This window comes from Pan troglodytes, chromosome 2 (genome assembly GCF_028858775.2).
Source record: "Pan troglodytes isolate AG18354 chromosome 2, NHGRI_mPanTro3-v2.0_pri, whole genome shotgun sequence".
NCBI lineage: Eukaryota > Metazoa > Chordata > Mammalia > Primates > Hominidae > Pan > Pan troglodytes.
This window is the reverse complement of record NC_086015.1, coordinates 154631019-154655962: the sequence shown is the minus strand read 5'-3', so window position 1 is coordinate 154655962 and position 24944 is coordinate 154631019. Positions and strand designations below refer to the sequence as shown.

General features: G+C 40.3%; 2 protein-coding genes across 18 annotated transcripts in view; one reads left to right on the top strand and one right to left on the bottom strand.

Moving 5' to 3' along the window:
• IGSF10 (immunoglobulin superfamily member 10) overlaps window positions 1-22182 on the top strand; it is a 109065-nt gene extending 86883 nt beyond the window's left edge. For 3 of the 4 annotated variants that reach the window (XM_063806307.1, XM_016942159.3, XM_009446686.4), the window contains 3 exons: window positions 3226-7572; window positions 8618-9518; window positions 13927-17500. In XM_063806307.1, coding sequence (XP_063662377.1) covers window positions 3226-7572; window positions 8618-9518; window positions 13927-15835 — 7157 coding nt within the window. In that variant the 3' untranslated portion in view covers window positions 15836-17500. Of the gene's footprint in view, window positions 1-3225; window positions 7573-8617; window positions 9519-13926; window positions 17501-19741 lie in introns of those variants that run through there. The other variant, XM_054681167.2, reaches the window with a different exon arrangement.
• The window catches only part of MED12L (mediator complex subunit 12L), a 346021-nt gene continuing 340146 nt past the window's right edge, over window positions 19070-24944 (bottom strand). For all 14 annotated transcript variants that reach the window (XM_009446694.5, XM_016942161.4, XM_016942163.4 and 11 more), the window contains 2 exons: window positions 22180-22261; window positions 19070-19796 (listed from right to left, as the gene is read on the bottom strand). In XM_009446694.5, coding sequence (XP_009444969.4) covers window positions 19744-19796; window positions 22180-22261 — 135 coding nt within the window. In that variant the 3' untranslated portion in view covers window positions 19070-19743. The remainder of the gene's footprint in view (window positions 19797-22179; window positions 22262-24944) is intronic.

Sequence of the window (24944 nt, the reverse complement as noted above, 5' to 3'; positions counted from 1 at the left end):
TTGTAGCCATCATAAAGTGGTAGTGCAATATGTTACCTTTTCTAAGTTTAGATACATAAATAATTACAATTGTATTACAGTTGCTTACAGTATTCAGTAGAGTAATAGGCTGTATGGGTCTGTAGCCTAGGAGCAGTAGGCTTTACCATATAGCCTAGGTGTGTAGTAGGCTATACTATCTAGGTTTGTGTAAGTACACTGCATGTTTGCACAACAAAATTGCCTAATGATGCATTTTTCAGAATGTGTCCCTGTTGTTAATTCATAACTCTATATATGTAAAATAATGAAACCCATAGGGGCTCACATCTTTCAGTCTTAATAATCAAGTGTTATCCTTTTGACTGAGATGACTTAATAATTTTTACAAGACCCATGGGTCAGTCACATCAACCTCTTCTGCTTTGAAAAATTGTCATCGATTTCAAGAGATTCGACAGTTGTTCATGGCTTCAGGTGCCTCACTTGGCATGTGGTAGGCAATCCTTTTGCACTGATCTCAGTAGTTAAATGTAACACTCCTTTATCTACTTGTGGGTATCTTCTATTCTTTGATTCTGCAAAGATGTTGATGCAGCATTTCTATAAAATGAATTTGTGGCTGTTTCTCTAATGAGCATTTATTTCATGAATATGAAATTTATGTTCTGCTGCTGTGTTTCCATTCTTTTTTACATACTTGACAACCTGTTTTTATGCTAAATCATAGTGTAATCTTAATTGAAACATTTTAAAGGCAAATTTAATATATGTCGTAGCACCAATACATGTGATACAATGGAAAGCAATGACAATAGCTATGACAGTCTTTATAGGTATACAAGCTGTGATAGCTATATTGATTGCCAATTTGTCAGCTGTTACTGTAAAACATCCTCAATTGTAAGGCACATCTCAATTTATAAGTTGAAATGTGAAAAAACAAACAAAAAAACATGGTCATAGAATTAGGCACTTTTTCTTGCCTGCCTGTCTGCCTTTCTTCCTTCTGCTGATCTTTCCTGAGCATCCATTGGCCAGGGCTGGGGACATACAGATGAACAAGAATGAAGTTTATAGTTTCATGGGAAGACAGATAAGTAAACAAGTCATTCTAATAGTGAATAATGAAAAAGTAGGATATAAGAAGTGAAGGGTACCCGGAGACTATAAAACAGGGAGCCCACCCAGAAGAAGTGCTGTTCAGACTGGGTTCTGAAGGATGATTGGTACGTACTTGGGTCATGATGAAAGACACCAAGTGTGCGGGACATAGAAGGAACAGCGTATGCCAGAGCCAATGGGGCATGGCAGGGTTGAGGAATGGAAAGGATTTCCATGGGGCTGGAACCGAGTGTGATGGAGGGAATGGGGGTGATGTGGTCAGGTTTGCATTTGAGGCAAAATACCTGACGTCCAAGGCCTGCTAACTCTGGCTCAGGGCAAGCAATAATAAGCATGCCACAGTGTGAGCATAGTCTATGATGAGGTTTCATTAAGCCAGAAGTCTGCCATGTTGTCTTAGCCCAGGGTACTGATAAGTAGGTAAAGGAATACAGCTTGTTGGCAAGTGGGTGATGGGGAGGCAACTCTTTTTTTTTTTTTTTTTTTTTTTTGAGACACAGTTTTGCTCTTGTTGCCCAGGCTGGAGTGCAATGGTGTGATCTTGGCTCACCGCAACCTCTGCCTCCCGGGTTAAGTGATTCTCCTACCTCAGCCTCCCGAGTAGCTGGGATTATAGACATGTGCCACCATGCCTGGCTAATTTTGTATTTTTAGTAGAGACGGGGTTTTTCCATGTTGGTCAGACTGGTCTCAAACTTCCAACCTCAGGTGATCTGCCCGCCTCGGCCTCCCAAAGTGCTGAGGTTACAGGCGTGAGCGATTGCGGCCAGCCAGGAGGCAACTCTTATGATTGTTCAAAGGTTTCCCAACTTGCCAGCCACCTCCTCTGTATAGGTTTAGACTATAAAATTTGCTGAAGAATGCCTACTGGTCAGGCATCTGTGACATTACCTGTCACACTGTAGTACATGCAGAAGAGTTCGGTGTCCTTGGTCAGAGTGAGTTTCTTAAGCCTTTGAGAGGACATGTGCACCCATGGGAAGGAGATTTGACCCTATCTAGCCACTCTGACAAATTAGATCTTCTAAGAAGTACAATGCTTTTGTTAAGTGCCATGTCCAGTGCATCATATAAGAGCTACTATATGGAACAGCATGGATGTCTCAGGCTGTATTTTGTGTAAGGGAAAAGTCTATACCTCTTACCAAGTATTCCAGTGACCAGCCATTTTAAATAGGCTCACCAGAGCAGAGCTTTTAAATGGTATGTGATATCCAAATATTTGAAAGACAAGGCACCTATGACTTAGAAATGCTGGTCCTTATAATGCTGGTCCTAGTGCTGTAAGACTTGCAACCTCTGACTTCGCCAGAATGTCAGACCTTTAATGAGCCTCCCCACTGCCTTGGCAAAATGTTCTTCCCTCCCCCTTAAACCTGAACCTGCTCTAGTGCATCTACCTCATCCAAGGGAACCATCAACCATCCAGTTTCCAAAGTCATAAAACGGAGTCTTCCTTGACCCTTCCTTTTAGTCACTGTCCGTATTCAGTCAATCCTCACCTCCTATTGATTGGTTCTACCTTCTTCATTGTCTCCTGCGTCCATCTGCTTCTCTTAATTCCTGTTGCTACTAAGCTAGACCAGGTCAAGGTACCCTGTAATTCAGTCAATATTCTTTTGGATAATGGAAATAAACTTGGGTTTTTTAATGATACCCAAGGAATTATAAATAATCCTTTAATAAACAGCTTGTCTTTTAAAGAACAGTGAGGTCCTGTGGCCATCTTAAAATGTTAAAATGAAGAAATAGAACTAAACTGTTATTAATAAAAACTGACAAACATGAGCATATCATTTTGTTTCCCTAGATTAAAAAAAATGACTTATTCAACTAATGTTTACTGGGTACCAAATATATATCAGGCATTTGCTGAACATGGGAAATACTGCAGTGAATAAGATAGACAAAATCCTATGTCTATGCATATTATGTTGTAGCAGGGTATACAGACATAGCTTTTTAAAAAATCAAATTCAGAAGCAAAAAATCAGAAAACTTTCCATTGAACACTAAAATTTCCAAATTGTTTCAGCTTCTAGCAAAAGCTATTTCTTCAAAATGTTTGTGTCAATTCATAAAGAGGTCACAACTGATAATTCAATTGTGATTTTTTTCCAGATGTAATAAAATGCAAAAAAGATAGAAGTCCCTCTAGTGCTCAGCAGTGTCCACTTTGCATGAACCCTAGGACTTCTAAAGGCAAGCCGTTAGCTATGGTCTCAGCTGCAGCTTTCCAGTGTGCCAAGCCAACCATTGACTCATCCCTGAAATCAAAGAGCCTGACTATTCTGGAAGACAGTAGTTCTGCTTTCATCTCTCCCCAAGGTTTCATGGCACCCTTTGGCTCCCTCACTTTGAATATGACAGATCAGTCTGGAAATGAAGCTAACATGGTCTGCAGTATTCAAAAGCCCTCAAGGACATCACCCGTTGCATTCACTGAAGAAAATGACTACATCGTGCTAAATACTTCATTTTCAACATTTTTGGTGTGCAACATAGATTACGGTCACATTCAGCCAGTGTGGCAAATTTTGGCTTTGTACAGTGATTCTCCTCTGATACTAGAAAGGAGCCACTTGCTTAGTGAAACACCGCAGCTGTATTACAAATATAAACAGGTGGCTCCTAAGCCTGAAGACATTTTTACCAACATAGAGGCAGATCTCAGAGCAGATCCCTCTTGGTTAATGCAAGACCAAATTTCCTTGCAGCTGAACAGGACTGCCACCACATTCAGTACATTACAGATCCAGTACTCCAGTGATGCTCAAATCACTTTACCAAGAGCAGAGATGAGGCCAGTGAAACACAAATGGACTATGATTTCAAGGGATAACAATACTAAGCTGGAACATACTGTCTTGGTAGGTGGAACCGTTGGCCTGAACTGCCCAGGCCAAGGAGACCCCACCCCACACGTGGAGTGGCTTCTAGCTGATGGAAGTAAAGTGAGAGCCCCTTATGTCAGTGAGGATGGACGGATCCTAATAGACAAAAGTGGAAAATTGGAACTCCAGATGGCTGATAGTTTTGACACAGGCATATATCACTGTATAAGCAGCAATTATGATGATGCAGATATTCTCACCTATAGAATAACTGTGGTAGAACCTTTGGTCGAAGCCTATCAGGAAAATGGGATTCATCACACAGTTTTCATTGGTGAAACACTTGATCTTCCATGCCATTCTACTGGTATCCCAGATGCCTCTGTTAGCTGGGTTATTCCAGGAAACAATGTGCTCTATCAGTCATCAAGAGACAAGAAAGTTCTTAACAATGGCACATTAAGAATATTACAGGCCACCCCGAAAGACCAAGGTTATTATCGCTGTGTGGCAGCCAACCCATCAGGGGTTGATTTTTTGATTTTCCAAGTTTCAGTCAAGATGAAAGGACAAAGGCCCTTGGAGCATGATGGAGAAACAGAGGGATCTGGACTTGATGAGTCCAATCCTATTGCTCATCTTAAGGAGCCACTAGGTGCACAGCTCCGTACATCTGCTCTGATGGAGGCTGAGGTTGGAAAACACACCTCAAGCACAAGTAAGAGGCACAACTATCGGGAATTAACACTCCAGCGACGTGGAGATTCAACACATCGACGTTTTAGGGAGAATAGGAGGCATTTCCCTCCCTCTGCTAGGAGAATTGACCCACAACATTGGGCGGCACTGTTGGAGAAAGCTAAAAAGAATGCTGTGCCAGACAAGCGAGAAAATACCACAGTGAGCCCACCCCCAGTGGTCACCCAACTCCCAAACATACCTGGTGAAGAAGACGATTCCTCAGGCATGCTCGCTCTACATGAGGAATTTATGGTCCCGGCCACTAAAGCTTTGAACCTTCCAGCAAGGACAGTGACTGCTGACTCCAGAACAGTATCTGATAGTCCTATGACAAACATAAATTATGGCACAGAATTCTCTCCTGTTGTGAATTCACAAATACTACCACCTGAAGAACCCACAGATTTCAAACTGTCTACTGCTATTAAAACTACAGCCATGTCAAAGAATATAAACCCAACCATGTCAAGCCAAATACAAGGCACAACCAATCAACATTCATCCACTGTCTTTCCACTGCTACTTGGAGCAACTGAATTTCAGGACTCTGACCAGATGGGAAGAGGAAGAGAGCATTTCCAAAGTAGACCCCCAATAACAGTAAGGACTATGATCAAAGATGTCAATGTCAAAATGCTTAGTAGCACCACCAACAAACTATTATTAGAGTCAGTAAATACCACAAATAGTCATCAGACACCTGTAAGAGAAGTCAGTGAGCCCAGGCCCAATCACTTCTATTCTCACACTACTCAAATACTTAGCACCTCCACGTTCCCTTCAGATCCACACACAGCTGCTCATTCTCAGTTTCCGATCCCTAGAAATAGTACAGTTAACATCCCGCTGTTCAGACGCTTTGGGAGGCAGAGGAAAATTGGTGGAAGGGGGCGGATTATCAGCCCATATAGAACTCCAGTTCTGCGACGGCATAGATACAGCATTTTCAGGTCAACAACCAGAGGTTCTTCTGAAAAAAGCACTACTGCATTCTCAGCCACAGTGCTCAATGTGACATGTCTGTCCTGTCTTCCCAGGGAGAGGCTCACCACTGCCACAGCAGCATTGTCTTTTCCAAGTGCTGCTCCCATCACCTACCCCAAAGCTGACATTGCCAGAGTCCCATCAGAAGAGTCTACAACTCTAGTCCAGAATCCACTATTACTACTTGAGAACAAACCCAGTGTAGAGAAAACAACACCCACAATAAAATATTTCAGTACTGAAATTTCCCAAGTGACTCCAACTGGTGCAGTCATGACATATGCTCCAACATCCATACCCATGGAAAAAACTCACAAAGTAAACGCCAGTTACCCACGTGTGTCTAGCACCAATGAAGCTAAAAGAGATTCAGTGATTACATCGTCACTTTCAGGTGCTATCACCAAGCCACCAATGACTATTATAGCCATTACAAGGTTTTCAAGAAGGAAAATTCCCTGGCAACAGAACTTTGTAAATAACCATAACCCAAAAGGCAGATTAAGGAATCAACATAAAGTTAGTTTACAAAAAAGCACAGCTGTGATGCTTCCTAAAACATCTCCTGCTTTACCCAGAGACAAAGTCTCCCCTTTCCATTTCACCAAACTTTCAACAAGTGTGATGCAAATTCCATCTAATACCTTGACTACAGCTCACCACACTATGACCAAAACACACAATCCTGGAAGTCTTCCAACAAAGAAGGAGCTTCCCTTCCCACCCCTTAACCCTATGCTTCCTAGTATTATAAGCAAAGACTCAAGTACAAAAAGCATCATATCAACGCAAACAGCAATACCAGCAACAACTCCTACCTTCCCTGCATCTGTCATCACTTATGAAACCCAAACAGAGAGATCCAGAGCACAAACAATACAAGGAGAACAGGAGCCTCAAAAGAAGAACAGGACTGACCCAAACATCTCTCCAGACCAGAGTTCTGGCTTCACTACATCCACTGCTATGACACCTCCTGTTCTAACCACAGCCGAAACTTCAGTCAAGCCCAGTGTCTCTGCATTCACTTATTCCCCACCAGAAAACACAACTGGGATTTCAAGCACAATCAGTTTTCATTCAAGAACTCTTAATCTGACAGATGTGATTGAAGAACTAGCCCAAGCAAGTACTCAGACTTTGAAGAGCACAATTGCTTCTGAAACAACTGTGTCCAGCAAATCACACCAGAGTACCACAACTAGGAAAGCAATCATTAGACACTCAACCATCCCACCATTCTTGAGCAGCAGTGCTACTCTAATGCCAGTTCCCATCTCCCCTCCCTTTACTCAGAAAGCAGTTACTGACAACGTGGCGACTCCCATTTCCGGGCTTATGACAAATACAGTGGTCAAGCTGCACGAATCCTCAAGGCACAATGCTAAACCACAGCAATTAGTAGCAGAGGTTGCAACATCCCCCAAGGTTCACCCAAATGCCAAGTTCACAATTGGAACCACTCACTTCATCTACTCTAATCTGTTACATTCTACTCCCATGCCAGCACTAACAACAGTTAAATCACAGAATTCTAAATTAACTCCATCTCCCTGGGCAGAAAACCAATTTTGGCACAAACCATACTCAGAAATTGCTGAAAAAGGCAAAAAGCCAGAAGTAAGCATGTTGGCTACTACAGGCCTGTCCGAGGCCACCACTCTTGTTTCAGATTGGGATGGACAGAAGAACACAAAGAAGAGTGACTTTGATAAGAAACCAGTTCAAGAAGCAACAACTTCCAAACTCCTTCCCTTTGACTCTTTGTCTAGGTATATATTTGAAAAGCCCAGAATAGTTGGAGGAAAAGCTGCAAGTTTTACTATTCCAGCTAACTCAGATGCCTTTCTTCCCTGTGAAGCTGTTGGAAATCCCCTGCCCACCATTCATTGGACCAGAGTCCCATCAGGTATGTGAAACTTTTTCTTTACACTTAGTTTTTGTTAGAAAACAAGAAGAAGATTGTTATGTTTTGAGATTAAACATCCAAAGAATCAGTATCAGTTTCAAATTTTTCTAAGACAAAGAAACTATTAATATCCTCATTTGACACTGGCATATTTTCACTCATCAGAAGGGCTTAAATATGTTAACTAAGAACATTTTTTGGAATGCCTCAAAAGCTGATTCAAAGTAATATGATTTGAAAAAGAGAGAATGGTTATTGTATTGAACCATCTGGCTTTTAAAGTAAAATTATGTGAATAAAAAAATCCAGGCTGAGCACAGTGGCTCACGTCTGTAATCCCAGCACTTTGGGGAGGCCAAGGTGGGTGGATTACCTGAGGTCAGGAGTTCAGGATCAGCCTGGCCAACATGGTGAAACCCCTACTCTACAAAAAAAAAAAACAAAAATTAGCCGGGTGTGGTGGTGGGCACCTGTAGTCCCAGCTACTTGGGAGGCTGAGACAGAAGAATTGCTCGAACCTGGGAGGCGGAGGTTGCAGTGAGCCAAGATTGTGCCATTGCACTCCAGCCTGGGCAACAAGAGTGAAACTCTCTCAATAAAAATAAAATTAAATAAAATAATCCAGGAATAATTTTAGCAATCTGAAGACTAGATGTCCTAATTTTTTTTTTTTTTTTTTTTGGTCTGTCACCTAGGGTGGAGTGCAGTGGTACAATCATGTCTCCAGGGGCTCAAGCAATCCTCCTATCTGAGCCACCTGAGTAGCTGGGACTACAAGTGCACACCACCATACCTAGCTAATATTTTATTTTTTTGTTTGTAGAGACAGGGTCTCACTATGTTTCCAGGGCTGGTCTTGAACTCCTGGGCTTAAGTGATTGTCCCACCTCAGCCTCCCAAAGTGTTGGGATTATACAAGTGAGCCATAGGGCTGGGCTTTCATTTTAATTTAAATGTATTCTTAGTAGCCCAAAAAACGATAGCTTTATGTTTTCTAAATAAACTTTGATGACCTGTAGCAATAATTTTCTTTTTTTCTTCTCAGGACTTGATTTATCTAAGAGGAAACAGAATAGCAGGGTCCAGGTTCTCCCCAATGGTACCCTGTCCATCCAGAGGGTGGAAATTCAGGACCGCGGACAGTACTTGTGTTCCGCATCCAATCTGTTTGGCACAGACCACCTTCATGTCACCTTGTCTGTGGTTTCCTATCCTCCCAGGATCCTGGAGAGACGTACCAAAGAGATCACAGTTCATTCCGGAAGCACTGTGGAACTGAAGTGCAGAGCAGAAGGTAGGCCAAGCCCTACAGTTACCTGGATTCTTGCAAACCAAACAGTTGTCTCAGAATCATCCCAGGGAAGTAGGCAGGCTGTGGTGACGGTTGACGGAACATTGGTCATCCACAATCTCAGTATTTATGACCGTGGCTTTTACAAATGTGTGGCCAGCAACCCAGGTGGCCAGGATTCACTGCTGGTTAAAATACAAGTCATTGCAGCACCACCTGTTATTCTAGAGCAAAGGAGGCAAGTCATTGTAGGCACTTGGGGTGAAAGTTTAAAACTGCCCTGTACTGCAAAAGGAACTCCTCAGCCCAGCGTTTACTGGGTCCTCTCTGATGGCACTGAAGTGAAACCATTACAGTTTACCAGTTCCAAGTTGTTCTTATTTTCAAATGGGACTTTGTATATAAGAAACCTAGCCTCTTCAGACAGGGGCACTTATGAATGCATTGCTACCAGTTCCACTGGTTCGGAGCGAAGAGTAGTAACGCTTACAATGGAAGAGCGAGTGACCAGCCCCAGGATAGAAGCTGCATCCCAGAAAAGGACTGAAGTGAATTTTGGGGACAAATTACTACTGAACTGCTCAGCCACTGGGGAGCCCAAACCCCAAATAATGTGGAGGTTACCATCCAAGGCTGTGGTCGACCAGCAGCATAGGTAAGTCTATACCTTTGGGTTGGAATTATCTGCTTTATCTATTTAGCTGTACAACTTCTGAAATGGAAAAAGTGACACAGTGAGGCTAGCAGCAGTTTTAGAGTACACACAGACTTTGGACATAAAGGAAACTCTCTCGAAAAAAACTAATCTTTTGAGATCATTTGAATACAAAAACCATTCTTTTCACATGCTTAACTCAAAGGGTCAACCTCATAGGGTTTTTATATTTTAGGCAGAATAAAAAAATCTCATTTATCTCCATACTTGGCACAGTTTTAAAATAGTAACTGTAGGACAGGCACGGTGGCTCACGCCTGTAATCCTAGCACTTTGGGAGGCCGAGACAGGTGGATCACCTGAGGTCAGGAGTTCAGGACCAGCTCGGCCAACATGGTGAAACCCTATCTCTACTAAAAGTACAAAAAAAAAAAAAAAAAAAATTAGCCGGGCATGGTGGCGGGCGCCTGTAATCCCAGCTGCTTGGGAGGTTGTGGCAGGAGAATTGCTTGAACCTGGGAGGCAGAGGTTGCAGTGAACCGAGATTGCACCACTGCACTCCAGCCTAGGCAACAGAGTGAGACTTTGTCTCAAAAAAAAAAAAAAATAGTAATTGTATAAATATATTCACACTCTCTGTAAACAAAACAGAGAAGGGAATTTTTATGATGCAGTGGAGATTCTAGAGAGAGACACTCCGTTATTTTACTCGTCTGAGTCCCCTATTCGACATTTTACACTTCATTATAATCAGTACTTAATTTTTTCTTTCCTAAAATTACAAAGCACTTTGTGAAAGTCACAATATTAAGACCTCCACCAAGTGAAACATATTCAGGGCCCCCACATTCTGATGTGATGAGACACATATATACAAATACACACTTTCTCTGGTCTGTTATAGGCATATGAATATATATATTTTTTGAGACGGAGTCTCGCACTGTCGCCCAGGCTGGAGTGCAGTGGCATGATCTCTGCTCACTGCAAGCTCCGCCTCCCAGGTTCACGCCATTCTCCTACCTCAGCCTCCTGAGTAGCTGGGACCACAGGCACCCGCCACCACATCCGACTAATTTTTTGTATTTTTAGTAGAGACGGAGTTTCACCATGTTAGCCAGGATGGTCTTGATCTCCTGACCTCGTGATCTGCCCGCCTCGGCCTCCCAAAGTGCTGCGATTACAGGCATAAGCCACCGCGCCTGGCCTCAATATTCATTTTATAGCTGGCTTTCTATATAAATTATATCTTCAAAAATCAATAATTATAGCTTATGAGGTTTTTTTTGCAAGTGGCATGACTTTACACAATGGTTTTCCATTACATGACAAAAAATGAGGATGAGAATTTCCATCTTATATATCTGTTTATTCATTAATAGAAAACATCCATGCAAAAAAATTACACATAGTAAATGTGAATTTGTACTCATGCTTAGGAGTTGAAGATTTTTTTTCTAATGACACGAGTTGATACTGAATACAGCTAATAAATTTAACTTGTGATCTTTAGTTCAAAAGTAAATGTTAATTCTCAAGTTTTTCAAATGTCATCAAAAATCACCTAAATTAAATTGAAATTTGTTTAGATTTAGAATTTTTAAATGCTGAGTTATGAAATGTGAGTTTTGTGCTTTGGAGAGGCTGAAGATGCCTCTGCATTAAGCTTTATTAAGAATTCTGTCTTCCACTCTGGGAAACCTTCTATTTTCAAAAGTAAATTATCTCTCTCAAAAATATTAGTTTATAAAAAGAAACATCAATAGTTCTGTCTGTTATATGTCACAATCTCCAGTTGCATCAGATCTTGGGTGCAGGGGATATCACTCTAAGCCAGTTTTTCTCCAAGGGAAGACCCCCTACCAGTAGCATTAGCATTGTCTGGGAATTTGTTGAATCAGGAGCTCTGATTTTATTTTAATAAGCAATCTGTTCTTAAAAGCCCTCCAGGTGATTTTGTTGCTAAAATTTGACACTTGTTTTCAAACGTAATTGTTTATGTTAGCTGGGAAGTTTTTTAAAGAGTGGGTTTCTACATCCTTGGCGAGACCTACTGAAGCAGAATTTCAGGAAACCAAAGCCAGGAAATATGCATCTTAAACTCGGCCCATGTAATTCTAATGCAGCTGATGAGGGATCTTCATTGAGAACCAAGTTAGAACAGTGGTTCTTTGCTGCACATGGAAACCTTTAATCCGGAAAATTGTAAGAATCCTGATGCCCAAGCCATGCTGCACACATATTAAGTCAAATTCTGGAGGTGACACTCAGACATCATTATTATTTTAAACTCCACAAGTGTTTTAATGTTTAGCCAAGTTTAAGAACCAATACTTTTAGAAAGCATTAGGAAAGAATGCCAGTATAGCATGGTGGAAAGCATAAGGCTTGAGAACCAGCCCTGTGACCTAAGACAAGTTGCTAAATCTCTCTAAATACCAATTTTTCAGCTGTATAGTGAGGGAATTACTTCAAGATTAAACAACCAGTGCAAAGCACCTGGCAGTTTCCCTTCCTTTAGGTGTATTTGTATTGATTTTACTTTGGTTTATATGCCAGAGAACTTCCTTCCATACTTGGGGGAAAAAAAATTTCTCTAATATTTTACTATAATACTTTCCATACTTACCTTTGCTGGAGAATAACAGTGACTTGATGGCTGGGTGTGGTGGTTCACGCCTGTCATTCCAGCACTTTGGGAGACCAAGGCGGGAGGATCGCTGGAACCCAGAAGTTGGAGACCAGCCTTGGCAACACAGTGAGACCCTGTCTCTACAAAAAATAAAAAAATTAGGAGGGCATAGTGGTGTGTGTCTGTAGTCCTAGCTACTCAGAGGTTGAGGTTGGTGGATTGCTTGAACTGGGAGGTTGAGACTGCAGTGAGCTGTGATCTCACCACTGCACTCTAGCCTGGGCTCCAGAGTGACACCCTGTCTCAAAAAAATATAAGTAAGTAAATAGAAAATAGGAGAGAGAGAAATGACTTGAGGCTGTTTGACTTGGTTAGCACTTATGCTATGAAAAGTTTTTACTTTCCTCTCCAGTTTTATCTACCTGCTTAGCCCATGTTGCCCAAAAATAAGAAAGACGTTTTCTCATATAGGTATCCCTGATAGCACTTTTAGCACCAGTTGAGTCTCCACTGGTCTAAAAAAGTAGATTTAGTTTTACCAGGAAAGATCTGCCATCTGGTGGTTAAATTTGGTAATGATAGGCTGTGCAGCCACTGTACATCTGGAGAAAAATGGCATTCCACACAGCTCAATCTAGTGCAAAAACTAGTCACTGTACAGCTGCCCATAGAGGGCAGATGCTGCAACAACCTTCTAAGGAATCTTGCGTTGGTATTCTCTTTATAACAAAGTAAAATTTATTTTTTTTCTAAAACAGTTTCATTTTTGTCACCCAGACTAGAGTGTAGTGGTGTGATCTCGGCTCACTGCAACCCCAGCCTCCTGGGTTCAAGCGATTCTCAAGCCTTAGCCTCCCAAGTAGCTGGGATTACAGGCATGTGCCATCATGCTCAGCTAATTTTTCGCATTTTTAGTAGAGATGGGGTTTTGCCATGTTGGCCAGGCTAGTCTCAAACTCCTGCCCTCAAGTGATCTGCCCACATTGGCCTCCCAAAATGCTGGGATTACAGGTGTGAGCCACTGTGCCCAGCCAAAGTAGAATTTATTTTCTAACCAAATGATTCAGTAATTGTTTTGTTACTAATAACTGTTTAGAAAGTATCATCTGGCATCTTTTCTGAGCAACTGAGTTTACCTATATATATTACAAAATCACCATGTTTGTGGATCCAATTAGTTTACTTGGTATGTGAAATGGTCAAGGAAGTCATGGTGTCTAGAACTCCCATATTTCTAGCATGTGCCTCTTCATTAAGATTTTTTTAAAAAAATTACTATGTAACGGAGATTCATTTGAATTCCATCTGAGAAATACTTACTTGCACTAAATTATACCTGTTCAATTAGGTAATTTCATCTTTCAGCAAATGGCTTAGAAGACAATAAGCTGGTAGTAATTTTATTTTTTTATTGCAACAATTTAAAGCTAATCACACATACAAAAACAGGTAACTATGAGGTGATGGATATGCTAGTTAATCGTGGTCATTTCTCTCTCTCTATATATATATACCTCAAAATGTATGTGTGTATATATATATCTCAAAATGTATATATATATATATCTCTCAAATATGTGTATATATATATATACACACACACACCTCAAAATGTATATATATATCTCTCAAAATGTCATGTTCTACACCTCAAAGACACACAATTTTCATTGGTCATGCTTCAATAAAGCTGGGGCAGAGGGAGGCAATCCTGAGTAAAACAGTTTCCCTCATTGCTAACAGCTGCACACTCAAATGAATCTCTTTTCTCCTTAGAGTGGGCAGCTGGATCCACGTCTACCCTAATGGATCCCTGTTTATTGGATCAGTAACAGAAAAAGACAGTGGTGTCTACTTGTGTGTGGCAAGAAACAAAATGGGGGATGATCTGATACTGATGCATGTTAGCCTAAGACTGAAACCTGCCAAAATTGACCACAAGCAGTATTTTAGAAAGCAAGTGCTCCATGGGAAAGATTTCCAAGTAGATTGCAAAGCTTCCGGCTCCCCAGTGCCAGAGATATCTTGGAGTTTGCCTGATGGAACCATGATCAACAATGCAATGCAAGCCGATGACAGTGGCCACAGGACTAGGAGATACACCCTTTTCAACAATGGAACTTTATACTTCAACAAAGTTGGGGTAGCGGAGGAAGGAGATTATACTTGCTATGCCCAGAACACCCTAGGGAAAGATGAAATGAAGGTCCACTTAACAGTTATAACGGCTGCTCCCTGGATAAGGCAGAGTAACAAAACCAACAAGAGAATCAAAGCTGGAGACACAGCTGTCCTTGACTGTGAGGTCATTGGGGATCCCAAACCAAAAATATTTTGGTTGCTGCCTTCCAATGACATGATTTCCTTCTCCATTGATAGGTACACATTTCATGCCAATGGGTCTTTGACCATCAACAAAGTGAAACTGCTCGATTCTGGAGAGTACGTATGTGTAGCCCGAAATCCCAGTGGGGATGACACCAAAATGTACAAACTGGATGTGGTCTCTAAACCTCCATTAATCAATGGTCTGTATACAAACAGAACTGTTATTAAAGCCACAGCTGTGAGACATTCCAAAAAACACTTTGACTGCAGAGCTGAAGGGACACCATCTCCTGAAGTCATGTGGATCATGCCAGACAATATTTTCCTCACAGCCCCATACTATGGAAGCAGAATCACAGTCCATAAAAATGGAACCTTGGAAATTAGGAATGTGAGGCTTTCAGATTCAGCCGACTTTATCTGTGTGGCCCGAAATGAAGGTGGAGAGAGCGTGTTGGTAGTACAGTTAGAAGTGCTGGAAATGCTGAGAAGACCGACATTTAGAAATCCATTTAATGAAAAAATAGTTGCCCAGCTGGGAAAGTCCACAGCATTGAATTGCTCTGTTGATGGTAACCCACCACCTGAAATAATCTGGATTTTACCAAATGGCACACGATTTTCCAATGGACCACAAAGTTATCAGTATCTGATAGCAAGCAATGGTTCTTTTATCATTTCTAAAACAACTCGGGAGGATGCAGGAAAATATCGCTGTGCAGCTAGGAATAAAGTTGGCTATATTGAGAAATTAGTCATATTAGAAATTGGCCAGAAGCCAGTTATTCTTACCTATGCACCAGGGACAGTAAAAGGCATCAGTGGAGAATCTCTATCACTGCATTGTGTGTCTGATGGAATCCCTAAGCCAAATATCAAATGGACTATGCCAAGTGGTTATGTAGTAGACAGGCCTCAAATTAATGGGAACTACATATTGCATGACAATGGCACCTTAGTCATTAAAGAAGCAACAGCTTATGACAGAGGAAACTATATCTGTAAGGCTCAAAATAGTGTTGGTCATACACTGATTACTGTTCCAGTAATGATTGTAGCCTACCCTCCCCGAATTACAAATCGTCCACCCAGGAGTATTGTCACCAGGACAGGGGCAGCCTTTCAGCTCCACTGTGTGGCCTTGGGAGTTCCCAAGCCAGAAATCACGTGGGAGATGCCTGACCACTCCCTTCTCTCAACGGCAAGTAAAGAGAAGACACATGGAAGTGAGCAGCTTCACCTACAAGGTACCCTAGTCATTCAGAATCCCCAAACCTCCGATTCTGGGATATACAAATGCACAGCAAAGAACCCACTTGGTAGTGATTATGCAGCAACGTATATTCAAGTAATCTGACATGAAATAAAGTCAACATCTGGGCAGAATTTATTTTTTGGAAGAAGTTTAATCAAAGGCAGCCATAGGCATGTAAATGAATTTGAATACATTTACAGTATTAAATTTACAATGAACATGCAAAATAAAAGGACTTGTAAATAAATGCATTATGAACTGATGATACTGATTTCTTTAATGGATCTCAAAACAAACTTTTAACTTAAGGCACTTTTATTTTGCCAACAAATAACAATAAACAAACATTGAAACGGTTCACTATAAAATAACAAATGGCTAATGTACCTGAATTTTTCAGTAAAAAAATGAACTTCTAATACCAGTTGCCTAGTGTCCACCTCCTATCAATGTTACAAGCATGGCACTCAGAACAGAGACAATGGAAAATATTAAATCTGCAATCTTTATGTAAATTTACCATCCTGATGTATAAATATTTTGTGGTTTATAAATTTTTTTGCTAAAACCTACAGAAAATAAGCACTGAACTGTCTTATGATTGACCATTTGTTCACACTGAAAATTTTCATTGATGGGGAATACAAAAATGTTTTAATAACTGCATTTAAAAATAAATGCAGGCTCACTTTTCCACATGTAAAAAGCAATGTAATACCTGCACATCATAAAATGTGAAAAGGGGGTTATTTTTGTCCAAATACACCCATTAAAAAGGTTTTAAAAATACAATGAAACTTCTTTATAACTTTAAAATCTAGCTCAGGCACCCCTGGTTTGGAGCTGTTTGTTTATAAGGAAATTTTTCTGAGCAGGAATCGTTGCTCTATAAGCATTTCATTTCATTAATTCTTTATGGGATGGGAAAATGCTTGGGAGGGTCTAGATCTATTATATATAATGAAGTTTCACTGTATTTAAAATCTGATCAATCATCTATTATATATAATGAAGTTTCACTGTATTTAAAATCTGATCAATCCTACACAAAATGTTGTGTTTTTGTAATTCACTGAATTTATATTACATGCTTAATTCAACCTGAATTAATTTGGGGAGTATTAAATGATTGATCTTATCTAAATCTAGGGGTGGGGTTTTCCAGTGTAATTTCTCCAGCATCTATTCAAACATTCACCTAGTACTTAAGAATTATAGGAGCTTTATAAATGGGAAAAAAATGCCATAGGTCTTAGATATCTCAGTGCACAAAACCGAGAATTACTAATAAGTTAGCCCCTGCCAATCATTTGAGACATGTGGAATAGCGCCCTTGGGTTTTCATCACACTGACTTTCAGCTAGCCCCATCTCAGCCTAAAATGTGACCTGGTTGCAACTTATGTCTGATGTTAGTACCCTGTGGCTGGAAGTGGTCAAAGATACGCACTGAAATTGATCTCCTCTACTTCCAGGCCAAGAAGGGTAAATGCAATGACAAATGCAACCCTATTAAGAAAAAGCCTACAGTGTAAACAAGAGAGTCTATGGGCTTCTTATATCCAAGAATTGTGATAGGTATAGCTGACTCCATTTGATTTCAAGGTCTTGTCTTTAAAGGGAGCTGGGGTCTCCATCTTATTCTAAGGTAATTTCCTCTGGTAAGGTAAAGTACCAGGTTCTGCCACAGGGCTTTACCTTGTGACCATCTTAATGCAAAAGAATGCATTTGCAAGAAAAGAAAAAAAAAAAAAAAAAAAGAAACCTCTCAAGATACAGAATTAACAGGGAGAAAATCTGAAGACTAAAGTAATTCTAGTTATTTTCTTTATAATGCGCAGGAGTAAAACAGCATTCCTCAACTTTCAATAGAATCTTGGAATTAATTAGAGTCGTAGAATAACTTCCTCACCTAAAAAAAGAAAAAAGATATGCCCCACAGCTTTCATGTGCAAAATGATTAATAATTTAACTCACCTCTGCAAAGTATAAAGTGCATACAAATGCTATGCAATTATAACACTCATTCTTAAAACAGTATTACTGTTGTTTGCAATGCTGAGCTACAAAATATATGGTTCAAACTGAACTGGCAAAGACATTTGGAAAGAAATAACAATGATGGAACATGACTCACTCACTAGGCACAACATTCACATTTCGGTTGATTTGCCAATGCAGTCATTATATAGATATATTACTTTGAAGAAAACAACTTCATTAGCTTATCTAAGTATGATTCTTGAGAGGAAAAAATCTGATATACAAAACCAGCAAAAATGTGTACAGATAGATACATCTTCTGAAAGCAGATAGACTATTAATTTAGTGAAAAGAATAGTTTTTAATGTTTTGGCAAAGTCTTTTCCAGCCCAGAGTAAACACAAAATGGGCAGGCTGGAGTGAAATATTTTCACAGTGTACAAAGCAGTTCACATGGATGTTGCCACAGCAAAGTAAGCTGACATGTATTTGAGGTCATTTGCATGAGTCAAACTTTGCAATGAGTAACTCACCTAGGAAGATATAAATTATTTATAGATAATGATTTGCAAAAGAAAATGTCTACTAAAGTTGTACTAGCTACATTTTAAAAAAGTAGATTTACATGGTCTGCTCATTATAGACAAGTCTATTCACAGTATGCTTGACTATATTATATGTAAAATCATATGGCAAAAGAAAATGAAATAACAGAGAACATGGGAAAATATCCCCCACATATGTTTTAAAATGCCCTGCAATTTTCACATTCAAAATTTTATGCATCTAAATCTAAAAAAATATTATATGGAATACTCTTAAGTTACACAAACTGATAATTTACTGGTTTCTTTTTTACTCTAATAGGAGCAAATTACCACATACTTGAACAAAGTTAAAATAGTTACTATTTCTTTATAATAAATTTGATGTATAATTTACTTGTGCTTTTTGCACCAATTTATAAATACAGTATATGCAATACACAACCAAGACTGACACTGACAGTAATAATTAAATTCAAAAGAGCAAATACTTACCATACAAAATAAACAGCAAATACACCTTTTATGAAAACCAGAGCCTTCTGGACTTTGGGGCCAGATTCTCTGGAAACCATGTCAAGTGTGAGCACTGGAATCTCAAGCCAGCTACTGGATTTTTTTTCCCCTTAAGGTGGCATAAGGTTCAGGAGAACCAAAACTGGCAATAAATAGTTGGACGATTCCACTGCAGTTCTTTCAGGCCTTTAGGATTTACATGTTGTACCTTCACAATGACTCTCATCAATGATCTTGCCTCAAAACAAATTTGAGTACAGCTACTTCTAACAGGTTTCCACACATCTTAGGGCGGCTCTCAAAGAAACCTTGGTTTAGGTTCTTGGTTTAAGAAGTTTAAGTACTAAGCAACAATCTGTTTCAGCACCTTTTGACCACAACAAAAGCAAAGAAAAGTCCTACATAAATAAGAACAAAGTTTATAAAGTGCTTATGAGATTACAAACATTTCAAATTAGAGCGATGCAAATAAATGTCCGTTTCACCATCACAGGTGAATGCAGAATAAACAGGCCATGTTTCTGTCAAGATCTGACATGCCTTTCAAATCAGTAGTTTGGTCCAGCACAGTTTGGAAAATAAAATTTAAAAAAAAAACGTCATCATTAATGAATGAAATACATAAATACCTTAGATCCATCATAATCCATTCTTTCTAGAAATGTGAGATTCAAAAAAAGCACCAATTTCAAAAGGTCTGCTAGCACACTCTTCCGGGAGTAGGCCTGCCTGCATGATTCACATTTGTAAACCTACTTTAAAGGTGAATTCAACAAAATCAAACCCCAACTTCTTGGCTTTTTGTTTAAACACCTTTTTTTTTTTTTTTTGTGAGATGTAGCATAAAATATAGTAAAATGTCAAAGAAATGAAAAAAAGGGACATTTTTAAGATGACTAATGCATTAAATTTGATTTTCTGTTTTTCAGTGCAAACATAAAACGTCATGTCTTCTCCTCTTGCAGATTCAGAAGTGTGAAGGATGCCCATACGGAGTCACTCCTTGCTGTGGCTGGTTGCCTAAGGAGAAAAATAAATTCAACCAAAATTACAGACACAAAACTATTGCACAGATGGATGCTACCCTCTTGTCACTGCTCTCAGTACCAGCTGCAGGTACAGGGAAACAGAATGGCCGGAGAGTACTATCCTTGCCCTGAAAAACCCTTGTGGTGGGATTCAAGTACCACCCCACAGAGGGGACACCTTTATTCACAGTCCACACTTGCCAATGCAAGGCCGCAGGATTTAGGTTACTGGCCCATCCAGAGTGTCTCCCTCTGAACTAAACTACTTGGTATTAACTTTCAAAAGGAATACAGTAAAAGTTTCATAAAACATTGAAAGTTCTCAAAATGCTTACGAAAGTCAGCAATTCTACTTTAACACATAATTGGTAAGAAAAAATTAGATTGGAACTGGGCAATTTTCTGCAACTAGCCATAAGGTATGTACAACAGAACTGTGCAAGAGTATATGCAGGTGCAAGAGTGTCCGTGTGTGATGACTCAAGCGTGTGCCTATGTAGACATGCATGCCTGCACATGCATACAGAAACAAGGAATGGTCAGTAGATACCAAAAAATGACATGGGCTTAGAAACAGCTACTGCTTGTTTAACTCTGGAGTATTCAAATCCGGAGGCCCCATTCACATGGGCCATGCTATCAAAGGAGCCCTCTGGAGTTGTGTGGTGAGCAGCTCAGTTTAGTCACCACCCTTCAACAATGGAGTCTGGCATAACTGCTTATCAGGCAGCTGAGTATATACTGTGGTTAGGAGGTGGGCTCTGGAAGGAATGCTTCTGAGTTCAAGTCTCAGCTCTATTAGCTGAAAAACCTTGGGCAAATTAGTCAATGTTCCCGTTCTTCAGTTGTCTCCTCATCTGTAATGTGGGAACAGTAATAATACATAATCTCACAGGGTGGGTTAAAAATAAAGTAAATCAATACATGGGAAGTCCTAGTGCTTGGGTCCTAGAAAGTCCTCCATAAATGATGGCTTTAACAAAAAGCTGAGCTCTGGTAGACAGGAACTAAGAGTAGATATCTTTCCCCAAACAGATGCCACTTTATAAAAATCATAGTTACCTATTTCTAAACACTAGAAGAAAAAAATCTGCCTTAAGATTGTATTTTCTATAAGAATAAGGATTCTGGAATTAGTGAAACATAATGAGATTTTAATTACAAATGTGTTTTAATAGACCAGATCTATTAAACAGTAAACAGTAGCTAGAAATGAAGATTTACTTGATTTAACTGACATTAAATGAGGCCATAAGAGGAAAATATTTTTAAAGAAGAAAAAAAATCTTGGGTATCCACTGGTAGAGACACTAAGGTGTAAGAGGGATATCCCTCTGTCAGAAAATCAACTCACACAGCAGCCAGGCAGAAAATTAAGACTAAAACCAAGCTGCCCCTCAGTAATTACATGACCTGTTTCCTTATGTCTCAGCAGGCTACCAGACCTGCACCACTGCCTTCACCACAAACTGGTCTTCCCTCTGGTACCTCACAAGTACATAATCCAAGACCAAGAAGAAACTGCTAGTCTCACTCATTGCACGGATGGAAAAACTACACGATCCAGATAATGGCAGTGAAGCTGACACCAAAATTTACGTCTTCTGACTTCCAGGCTAATATTCTTTGCATCACAGGGAGCTTGCTCCCATTTCTAAAAGGATTTTCCGTCCTATGACACCAGCCCAGGGGTGATTCAATTCATGGGAGCACACTGCTGGCATTGAGATGAGGTATGATGAAATGGGCTATTGGTAAATTCTCTAGAAAGGCAGCACATTAAACAAAACAAAACAAAACAAAACAAAACAAAACAAAAACACCACACCAGCACTACAGGCAAGATTACTAGGGAGAAAACACTGTCTCGATCATGCTGTCTGTGATGTTATAGGTTTTGATTTATGAGTCACTATCAGAAGGGTAGGATGGTGCAGTGGTAAGAACATTCACAGTCTGACAGTTTAGTGCTAACCTCCCTGTATCTGAAGATCTTCGGGAGGCCAGCTAACTTTATTCATCTGTATAATTAAGGGCATTAGCTGATGCTCCCTGAACTCTCCAGCTTTAAACAAAGGACACCTTTAATTCCATAGCAGTCCCCCCAATGAGAAGAAATATTTCTAGATTCTGGTGGAAGCAAAAAGAAAGTATCTTCACTGAATTTGAGAAAAACTGGGGCTTTCCCAGGAAAGGAAGCATTCAAGCCAAAACCAAACGAAGACAGAATGAAAATACCTTGGGCTAAACCAAATAACATGAACATTGTACTGAGGAAGATGGTACCATCTTGGGAGAGCCGCCACTTTACGTTTCGCTGGCTTATTTTTAATTTTCCGGGAGCCGTCTGTTCCATGACACACAGGGGTACTTACTGGAAAGCTGCTTCTGGAGCTGCCGCACCAAGGCGGCTGTCTGCTGCTGCTGCTGGGTCTGCTGCAAGCCTTGCCTGGGAAACTGTAATGGCGACAGGAGAAAGGACAGAAATCATTCCATGGTGCCAATCACAGACAAGAACAGAGACTAACTCGCAGGGCCAGTCTGTAAGGTACTTCTCAACACTTCACGAAAAAAGGGCTATGACAACTGTGTGTGGATTAATTTTCATCTACACCTTGTTGTGCATCTGGTGAACATCTGAAGTACCCCATCTATTCAGGAAGCCACGCTCCAGGTTATTAGTTGGCATTTATTTGAAGAGCCCCAATGAAGAACTCCACACTACAGACGTAGCTCAGCAGCTCAAAGATCCTGGTCATCTCACCCTTCACCAGCTAGCTCATGAGTATCATGATATTAATACTGGCAAAATGAAAGCTCTCTGGTTGGAAGATTTGTTCAAGGACTACAGGTTGTGCCTTGCACAAATGGGAGAAAATAATCTGGTGAGGCAGGGTGGTGCCCTAGGACTAGGGCTCATTTGGGACTATACCCTCCCCATATGATGGAGGATGAAGGTTCGCTAATCCCACCCTCAGAGCCCGGGCCTGGGCAGGATGAGTGAGTGAGGCACTAACTTTAAGAAAGTGCTAATTCCCAGGGCCATGCAAATACAGGCTCTGTAGGAAGAATCAGATGAGAAGCACAATATAGGGGACCACATGCCCTGATTCTATCTATTAAGTTGATGCAAAAAATTATGGTTATTCCAAAGAGGAAAAAAAGCAGCATCTACCAGAAGCAAAATTACTTTTGGTTAGAATCACTGGTAGTGCCAATTTACTTTTTTAACTTGATCTTCAAATTTCAGACTATCGTTTTCTCTTTTTCTTTCTTCCCCTTCTCTCCTCCTCCAACCCTCTTCTCTCCTCCTGGTCTGTCACTGTCATAAACGAGGCGTTCTGACACAGGCACATACACCAGCACGGTGCTAGCTGTTTCCCATGTGCCCACTCTCCGTGTGCTCACCAGGCTGCCTGTGTGGAGGGCATCAACAAGGCTGGCTCCTCTGCCCTCCGACTTCTAGGTGGGGAGGAGGTGCTCCCAGGAGACTGGAGCATAGGAGCACAGTGAGGCTGGGAGGGAGCAGAGTGAAGTTTTGTTTTTGCCAATTTTCCTCCATGAGTCTCTGCTGGCTGGCCACGCCCCACACCGGGAAGGTTGCAGCTCCTGTCAGGTAGCCTCCCTACCTCTCTCCCCTTCTTGTCCCGCTGGGATTAGGGGCAGTCAGTGAGTGGGCCATCACCTCCAGCTGGTTTTCCATACCTTTGTAATTTGTCTTTTGAAAAAGACTCTTCAATTACCCAACGCCAGTGCAACATCTATTTCCTCCTCAGAGCTTGTCAAGAATAGCCCAGGATTGTAAGTACAGTTGCTAGATTTAGCAAATAAAAACGCAGCATGTCCAGTTAAATGTGATTTTTAAATAAACAATAATGTTTTAGTTCCAAGCATGTCCCAAATATTGCACATGACAAATACTGCATTTAGTACAAGTATATCCCATGCAGTATTTGGGATATACACTAAAGTGTTATTCATTGTTTACCTGAAACTCAAATTTAACTGGGAGCTGTGTACTTTATCTGGCAATCCTGTCTTATCCTCTATTTAGAGGGCATTACCAAGCTGATACTTTCAAAACTGAATATTTGGCATGACAGCTGGTTCAACTGTTTCTCTCCCACTAGACAGTGAGTGACTGAAAGACAAGGGCTTGGCATATCTACTGATGTATCTGTAATATCCGGTACTGCCAGGCACACAGCAGGTGCTCAGTAGCAACTGATGGAATGACTAATTCTAAGAGCCTTCAATTCCCACAACTTTCCTAATAACAAGAAAGATCCACAAAACGAATGAACTATTCCCTCCACCAATGTTACTATTTTCCCCAATACAAATTAGAGATGCAGCAGCTTGCCATTTTTTTCCATTGCCCAAATCAAGAGTAAAAAATAAAAATCAATCTTTCATTTATATGGAAATGTTAGTATTCTTTTCTATTCAATAGTTTTTATGCTTACTTGGGGAAACTATTGTACTATGTGCCAGGTACTGTTCCAGACATTCTATGTGTCTATTAGCATATTTAATCCTGACTTAGCTGTAACTGTCCTCAATCTCTTATCCAAAGTCCTAAGACAGATATGTGCTTTGGAATCTGAACATAGGCAGTTTACTAAGAAACACTCCTAATATGCAGACCAGGCAAAATGTAGGACAGCACTCCATAATCAAGCATATTACATTTCTGTAGCAAGCACATGAATAATTATATCAGGTAGGATAAATGAAAAGAGCCTCATGTCTATTCAGGTCAGCTTTTGCCACCAATGAGTTCATGTCAAGTTTTGCTGTTCACTTCTGACTGGTTAAGACTGCTGCCCCCAGAAAATGTCCCATATCTATGACATCTATCATCTTACAGACTTATTTCACTGTGGTGAACACATTTAAAATCTACTTTAGCAATTCTGGAATATACATTATTAACTATAGTTACCTTGCTATGCAATAGATCAACAAAACTTATTCCTCCTGTCTAAATGAAACTTTGGACCCTTTGACCAACCACTACATTCCCCTCAAGCCTATCCATGATTGAAAATACCAGCTTCCAAATACCAACTTATTCAGAAATAATTACAGATTCTAAAAGGCTGGCTATAAAGATGTCTAAGCTGATTGAACAGCATAT